Source organism: Scardinius erythrophthalmus, assembly GCF_964197995.2.
Source record: "Scardinius erythrophthalmus genome assembly, chromosome: 12".
Lineage (NCBI taxonomy): Eukaryota > Metazoa > Chordata > Actinopteri > Cypriniformes > Leuciscidae > Scardinius > Scardinius erythrophthalmus.
The window spans coordinates 39,800,866-39,809,543 of record NC_138232.1 but is presented as its reverse complement, the minus strand read 5'-3'; the positions used below and the strand labels follow the sequence as shown (position 1 = coordinate 39,809,543).

Below are 8,678 nucleotides of genomic sequence, written 5' to 3'. Positions count from 1 at the left end.
TACTGAACTAATGCGTAAACATTTTGGGAAGAGCTCTAGCCAGACGGGATTTAAACTTTGTCGGCTGAAGATCCAAGTTTGGCTTGAAGATGAAAAACGTACCAAGCACAATGTTCTCTCACCATTCCTGATGTCTAACACACACTCACAGCGTTCGTCTGGTCTTCTGTCTGTCAGAGCAGAAACTAAAGCTGATGCTCTCCGTATGTTTTTCCGTCGTCTCCGGGCGTTCATATGTAAATTGCATGAGCTTATTTTGTCCATTAGATCGAAAGATCTGAAAAAAGCCATATATTTACCCGCCCATAGACCCTCTCCTTAAAAAAATCAGGACAGAAGTGGTCAAAAGTGGACAAAAGAGACGAATTAAAACACCAGGTGTAAACGGGAATGTGTCTCCCTAGTCTACTTCGTCTAAAACACATCTTAATACCACATGCAAACCGCGCTTTAGATCTTGGACACAAGACATTGAGAGGTTAGTTTGGAAGCGTGTCCAAGCCGAGTGATGCAGCGTGTTGCTTCGCCCTCAGACGCAGGTTTTCGATGCTTGTGGTTTTGCTGTTGAGGGCCGGCAGAGCACCAGAGCCCTGCATCAGAGGGCCGCTCCACATCTGCTGGGCCTGGGACAGGGACTGGTAGTAGGGCTGACACGGCAGCGATCCCAGCGGAGACGCCATGTTCATGTTTACGCCCAGGTAGGGTAAGGAGGAGGGCGTGGACACGTCGAAGGCGGGGTAGTGCATGATGTTATTGGTGGCGGCCATGTGCTGGCGAAACTGCTCCTGCAGACGGAAGAGACTGAGAGGAGACGAGGCGTAGGAATTAGTCTGAGCCACTCCACCACTGGAGGAGGGAAGAGCCGGAGAACCAAGCGGATCATCTGGGGAGAGGGGTGGATGACAATGTAATACTGTTTCCATTTGCATTCAACATTCTTAAAGATACTGTTCACTCAAAAATGAATATTCTGTCATTTACTCAACGTCATTGATGTTCTGAACTATAAGACTTTGGTTCAATTTACAAATGGCACATAGGCTTCCTATAAAAGGAATATTCACCCAAAAATGTATATTCTGTCATCAATTACTCAATCCCGTGTTGTTCTAAACCCACAAGACTTCTTTGTTCATTCTTCGAAAGACAAATTAAAATATTTTTAAAGAAACCTGAGAGGTTTCTGTCTCTCCATTGAAACTCCAGGTAACCAAAACTTAAAAGATCTAAAAAGGTTATAAAGGCTTTGTAAAATGAATCTAGCGGTTTAATCCAAGTTTCGTGAAGAGATACGATTGCTTTATATAATGAACAGGTGAACAGAAAGACGACAAAGCGTTTTTCGCATAAAAACGACAACATTGTCAAAACGATCCCCGAAAATGATTAAAAACACTGTATTCTGCTGCCAGGCCAGTAGTTGGCGATGTCACTTTGTAAAAAAACAACAACTATACACTAAACACTTATACGCACCATTTTCACAAATTCGCGGGTTTTTTTAGTTTACATGGAGACAATAATGGTATCATTTTCAAAACCTTGCGTTTTCAGGCCATTGTCGTGTAAATGAACGGCCAAAACGCATTAAAAAGTTTTCCGTTTTCAGTTGAAAACGGTGTCGAGCAAACGGCCCCTTGATTTAGGCTTTTATTTACATCTAAATAATGATCAACGTACCCAGATTTTTAACCTATAGTGTCAATTCTGTCATCGTTCACTGTTGAGGTGCTTTTTTTGTCATTTCTTCAGTGTTTCTCCTTTTGTGTTCCCCGGAGGAGTTTGGAATGATGTGATTGAGTAAATTACGACAGCAATTTCATTCTGGATGCCACTTCTTTAATCTATTTGAAAGCGTTTGTGAAAGAAAGATCATACATAAATAGCTATTCATACCTAATTTAGGGCTGATTGGTTTGCAAGAAGGTGAAGTGTCGTCTGTCAGGGGAGGCCCCGCCTCTTTTGTTTCATCTTTGATTGACAGCGATTCGTCCTCTCTGTCAGTCATGTCCTCCGCCCCTGACTCCGCCCCTGACTGTTCCGGTGAGGTGACATTGACCTCCTCACTCGGCTCACAGGGAGGGGCACACGTGGGGCCACGCCCATCTGAAGGAGAGGGCGGGGCTTGAGCATCAATGGGCGGAGCTTCGTCTTTTCCTTCTTCCTGTGCGCTCTCCATCCCGGCATCCTTCATCCGCTGGAGCTGCTCTTTCTGCAAGCTGCGCTGCTTCTTGCGAAACTTTGCACGGCGGTTTTTAAACCACACCTGTTAGTGTGAAGAAATTGGTGTTTGTGAATCTTTAAAGGTTGATGAGTGAATCATTGAATTAAGGCAAGACACCACTGGTGATATAGGGTAAAAACTTTAACTGATAGGTATGACCATACATCCCCAAATGAGTAATCATAGTACATCAAGAAAATTGTTTTGTATTTCAAGATTTCTGAAATGTTATGTTCAAATATGCAAATGAGACAATATCTAAAGTAGCCTATGCACAAATGTAGAAAAATGCAGAAATCGCTTGCTTCATTTTTGTAGTGTTCATGATTTTTTAAAGAGGGGATATTTCTTTAGCTCCATAATTTAGAAAATACTATCAACAGCAAAAAAAAAAAACTATTTTCACCATGTTTTTAGTGAAAAAATATAAAACAGGTGATTTGAACAAACCCCTTTGTAAAAAACCTTCAGAGTATAGATAGGAGTAAAGCAGTAAAGTTTAGTGTATAGTAAGTGCTAATATGTATTTGTAACTAAAAAATCTACATATGCAAATAGATACAATTTAGTAAAAAATAAATAAAAAAATAAAACTCTAAAATAAATAAATAAAAAAAATTGTGTATTTTCTTTGCATTTAGTCTAAATAAGCTCAAAATTGACCAGTGCATGAAAGAAACTATGATTTCTGCCTGTAGTGTATTTAATTAAGGTGCACAACACATGTAACATTCGCGATGTATAATTCTGCCTATACTACAAACTCTAGTTGTGTTGTGCCCTGGCATCTTTTATGTGCACTGCATTTTGATCTTGAAATGATTTCCCATCGGCTGTGAACTGACCTGAACTCGAGCTTCGGGGAGGTTGGTGCACATGGCCAGACGTTCACGCATGACCACATCAGGGTAGTGAGTTTTCTGGAAGGTTTTCTCCAGCGCCTCGAGCTGCTGCGCGGTGAAGGCTGTCCGGCTGCGGCGCTGCTTCCGGTGCTGAGAGCCGTACCGAGCCTCTAAGATGATGTCTACACACACACACACATTGAAGATGAAGAATTATGGAAATCTATCGATCTGTCTATTCATCAATCCATCCATCTATCTATCAAAGAATTTGATCTATCTATCTATCTATCTATCTATCTATCTATCTATCTATCTATCTATCTATCTATCTATCTATCTATCTATCTATCTATCTATCTATCTATCTATCTATCAAAGAGTTTGACATTTCAGGTGAGCGGTTACCTGCCAGTCTCTCCGCCAGGGTAAGCGCGTGCACGGAGGGCCGGTAGTCGGGCGCGTGCTGCGCGTGCTGCGCGGCCTGTTGATGCAGGTTGTACATGGCGCTCAGCGAGTTCATGGCGTGCAGAGAGTAGCCGTTCACCCCGTAGTGCTGCATCTGATAAACGACAGAACATGCAGAAGATTACTTGAATGATTACAATAACCATTTAACGTCTCCGTTTACGAGTTCATGTTGCTTCTCACGCATGTGATGGTCATAACGCATAATTAGGCCCATATCCATAAAGAGACCTGAATCGTGGAAATAATTTCACCACCTGAAATATAAATAGGCCAAATTGACCGAATTTGAACATACACTCTTAAAAAAGGTTCTTTATGGCATTCATGGTTCCACGAAGAACCTTTAACATCCATGGAATCTCACCATCGCACAAAAGAGTCTTTATAGGAAAAAGGGTTCTTTAGATTATTAAAATGTTCTTCACACCAAGAAAAAATGGTTATTTTAAGATATTCTCACTGAAAGGTGGTTCTAAATGGATATTCTATGGAATCACTGAAAAAAAAAAAAAAAAAACTTGGAAACTTAATTTTAAAGACAGTAGGCAACTCTATTTTTTTTATATAGGCTAATGTGCCTGCTCCACATGCATCTTATATTTCACTATTCACTATAAATACATTAATAATTTAGGCTATTTATCGCATACCGTATTTAATTGTAAATGAAATACATTAGTTCCCTCATAAATCAAGAAATAATTATTTCCTATAATAGGCCAATGTCTTTCACAGAATATGTGCATTGCACTCTTTGTCTTACAACAAAAGATGTGTATCAGTCGTAAACATCACATCTGTGTGTGTTCATAAACTTTCTCTTCATATTTTTCTTGTAACGTTCGCAACAGTTTTAACACAGGCTACTTATTTTTCGCTATTTTATTTAATTTGTATCGAATCATTTTTTGTGCTAAAAGTGCTTGTTAATTTTCCTCTATCATTTTAAGCAAATACTAACGTTTTGACAAATTAGGTATAGGCTATAACTTTTGTGTGCATTCACTTTAATTAAATTGCAAAACGCGTGAAAAAAAAGAATATGGAAAATCTGTTGTTTACTTTTTTTTATTAGCAAAAAAACATTTTATTCATCATGATGGCGTATATAACACACAATCGATGATGAATGTTTTCGTTCAGTTTGCAAGCAGCCGTGACAGATTGACTTTTGATAGGTCGTCTGTCAAATTAAATATAGAAGATATGAATAATTCGTTTTTGGGTATGTTGAAGACATTTTAAAAAGTGTATTAATTTTTGCGCATTCTCTAGAAATGCTCGAGGGCATATTTGACAATATCTGTCAAAAAATGAAAAATCGCTTTAACTGCATTAATAAATAACAATTAGGCCTAGTAGATAATAGCAGATGATTGAATTTGGATTTATTCAGTAGACTGTACGGATTTTCCATCATTAAGCTGCAGTTTGATCACCCTTTAATCGGTGGTAATTGGCTACAGTGTAATAATCTCTTTATTAGTCATAATTATTTTTTGAAGCAAGAATAAGTGTAAGCAGCCTGAGGGTTTAGGATTTAGTCCTGACTAAAGAGCCCGTGGCATTTGTGTCACTGACACTAAATTCCCCAGTGTAATCATATTCCAGCCACATGGGAATACTTTAATTCGGCTGAACAAAAAGTGCTTTGCTAAACATTTACTGTGTGTGTCTGTCCCTCCCGGTGTTGAGCTCAGTCGGGGCTCTTTCTGTCGCCTCTGGGCTGGTTCTGTTGGAGATGAGTGTGTGTGCATTTATAAATGCACCCAATGTTGCTGCAAATATAGCTTTCATAACCAGTCTGACTGAGTCTGACCTGATGGACGCGAGGTAGTTTGTGTTTGACGACACTTGGTGCACTTCTTTTTTTTTTTTTTTTTTGACAACCCGCCACAATATTTCCGAGCCATAATTTTGTGTTTGCAACATATTTTTGTGTCTTCAACCTTTTTTTTTTTTTTTTTATTATCTCTAAAAAATAACTCTAAAAACTGCTTTTGACCAAGGTTGTTTCAAAATATGGGCAACCGGTGGTTTAAAAATGTAGGCCTAATTTAAAAATTTAAACCAACTATTGGGTTTGTCCATATTTGAGCCATGGGTTGAAACAACCCAGCATTTGAGTAAATCAGGGCTTAATGTAGGCCTACATTTAGTTTAAATATATATTTGAATATTTTTAATTTTTACAAAATATACTCCATATAAATCAAAGTTTAGTCATTTCTAACTTACATTAACTAACGTTAATGGTATGTCAAGCATTAAGCTACTGTATTTTTTTTATTAGGTTTAAAATCCCAATTAAATTATAAATGTAAAATATTAGCCTATATTTAATATGACTGAATTAGCTGTTAGGTTGCACCAGACAAACTAATTTGAAAGAGTCCGATCATATATCCTCAACAATTGCACACTTTCACCTACAGTTTGTAATTCAATGTTTGTTAAAGTTAACGTTACTAACAAATTATTTTAGCCTATTATAATAGACTTTAAAACGGCCAGTTTCAAGTCTTTAGGACCTGAAAGAAGGTATACAGAAGGTATAATAACTAAAATAATATTTTAAATCTCATTATAAACAAATTTAGGTGTTTAGGTAACTCATGAAAGCAGTTTTTTACACTTATTTTCACGGGCTCATATGAATTTTTAAAGTGTTTACTCACCTCTCTGAGAAGTTTTCCCCCCTCCGAATTGTAACAACAATTTAGCAACTGAACACAAGTGATTTTTCCCAGTCTGTCTGTAGTTTAATATCCCGCTGGAAGCCAAACGTATCCGAGACTGTTTACAACTGCTCTGTTCTGAAGAATGTTTGATGTTAGTCTTCAAAAAATATCACAGCCTCCGCGGGTCAGAGCGCTAGAAGCTCCCGCCCACCGGCCAATGAGGAGCGCGATCAGATCACAGCGGAACCTGATTGGCCAATCTCACTGTCAGTCAGAGGTTCTCCGTCACCTTCAGTTCTTCCAGTTTTCACGGGTTCATGCTGACCTGTGCAACGGTATGTTTTTTATGCTCTTTTTATACATTTATGACGAGTGACCGAATCAGTTTAGAATTATAAATAAATTACTATGAAATTATAAATAATACTTAAACATGTTTAAAATAGCTAAAATGCTTTAAACGTCAAAAAGATACACAGACAAAAAAAGGCTGGGTTGTTTTAAGCCATGTTTGGGTCAAAAATGTACAAAACCAACCATTGGGTTTAAAAATTAAATAAATAAAAATGTAACGGTTAAAAAATTTAACCCAACGGTTGGATTTGTCCATATTTGACCCAAAACATGAGTTGAAACAACCCAGCAATTTTTAGAGCGTATCTTTCTATTAGGTAGAATTTTGAATAAATTAATTTGATTTATTATTGTTACACCAATAAGAAAGTGCAAAAACAAATGTACTATTTACAGTAGCCTAAACTACTAAGAACAACTTTGACACATTTCCAAGCTGGAATCTCAATTATGAAAATGTGGAGGGGAAACGAATTGTAAACTATTATTTGCGTTACACCTCTGAGTCTGACAAGCTGATTTTAAGAGGGACCGAAGCAAAGGAGGAGGAGAGAGAATGAGATCTCTAATAGATGGCAGAATCTCTCCCGGCCCGGAGGATTTAGAGACAAGACGCCATCTCAGCCTTTAAAACACTCTTAAAATGACGGATGGTAAGAGGATTAAAACAATAATGCCCTTCTCTTCTTCAGTTTTTTTTTTAAAGGTTTTTTTCTTCCAGAGGGGGGAAATATTTAGACTGGAATTAAGAAGAGGCCCTGCAATGTAAAGCTTAATATTTTGTTGAAATGCTGGGGAAAATTGGAGATTCAGGGTGATATTTGTAGTCTTGGCTAAATTATTAAAGTCTTTATAGATGAAAAAAATATATATAGCCTATATTTTTATTATTTAGTTATTTTTTATGTGTTTTATTTATTAAATAAACTATTGCAATTAGGATAGTCTACTATAAATCATAGGAATTGGTGTGTTCCTCTGTACGGCTTAATCTAAAATGTTTTAAAATTGTAAAACCTTTACTTTTTTTAGTAGGCCTATAAGGTTCCTGGTCGAAGTTCGAAGTTCATCCGGTTCGATGTAGCGCCTGTTTAGTCCACATCTGCTTAAGGTCTAGAGGGGAAAAATCCGATTAACTTTTGAATCTGTGGAAATAATAAGTTAAATAGGAGGTAAAGCTGGGTAGTGTTCTGTGTAAAGACCGCTTTTAAAGCAATTAAAGCGAGAAGGAATTCCTCCGTTTCTCAACAGACTCTAATGCGCATGCGTCCGGCACGTCTGAAGGGTTTGTCGGTCGATAAGGAAATAACATTCCCGACAAAAAATTATTTAATTTCTTGGCAGATCTTGACAGTTTTTAATAACAACTCTCAGTGCTACCCAACCAATAAGAATTACGCTGCGTTTATGTGATTTACCTTAATTAGGCCTGAACTTCAGGCTACCAAAAAAAAAAAAAAAATGTTTTAAGAAAGTTAACTTTCCATTATTAACTTTCTAACTTTTTCTAACTTTCCATTAAGTTACGAACATTATTTCAGTCGTTCGTTTTTTCTAAAACGTCCAGTTAAATAATAATAAAAAAAAAAACATAGTTTTTTTGGTTATGAATGTCAATAACCAAACAGTTGATGGGCCCCATTGAGTTCTGTAGTTTCTGTTTGGCTACTAATTTTGTCTTCAGCAGAAGAAATTCATACAGGTTTGGTACAAATTGAGGGTGAATAACTTTTAACTTCTATCACTTGGCATCATGATAAAGAACCATGGCAGCATGGATTAGCAATTAAAAATAGCTGTTTGGTATGACATTTTATAAGATGGTGAGCTTTCTTTGTTCTCATATATTTTTATATTCTAGTTATTTAGTTCTAGTAGTTAGTTGTGGCATTTGTAGGCTATATATGTCCACTCAAGTCATGATAAGCAATAATGCTCCTTTGAGAGTGAATGACTTTGCTTTTTCTCTGCAATTCACATTCAGTGAATTACAAGTAATTGCAGCGACACTTGCCTTAAACACCACTAATCTAAGATGTTTTAAATTCCTTAATACATTACTTATACGCATTCCAACATGTACAAAGGTTTGAAAGATGAAGAGTT

The 8,678-nt window shown here is 37.1% G+C and overlaps 1 protein-coding gene across 1 annotated transcript; it reads right to left on the bottom strand.

Moving 5' to 3' along the window:
• Positions 1-479: 479 nt before the first annotated feature.
• Positions 480-3,628, bottom strand: dmbx1b (diencephalon/mesencephalon homeobox 1b; the record flags this gene model as incomplete). The annotated part of the gene is made up of 4 exons (XM_081380452.1): positions 480-883; positions 1,897-2,266; positions 3,070-3,248; positions 3,475-3,628. The coding sequence occupies 4 exons, from the start codon at positions 3,626-3,628 to the stop codon at positions 480-482; spliced, it is 1,107 nt and encodes a 368-aa protein (XP_081236578.1).
• Between the last annotated feature and the right edge of the window lie 5,050 nt (positions 3,629-8,678).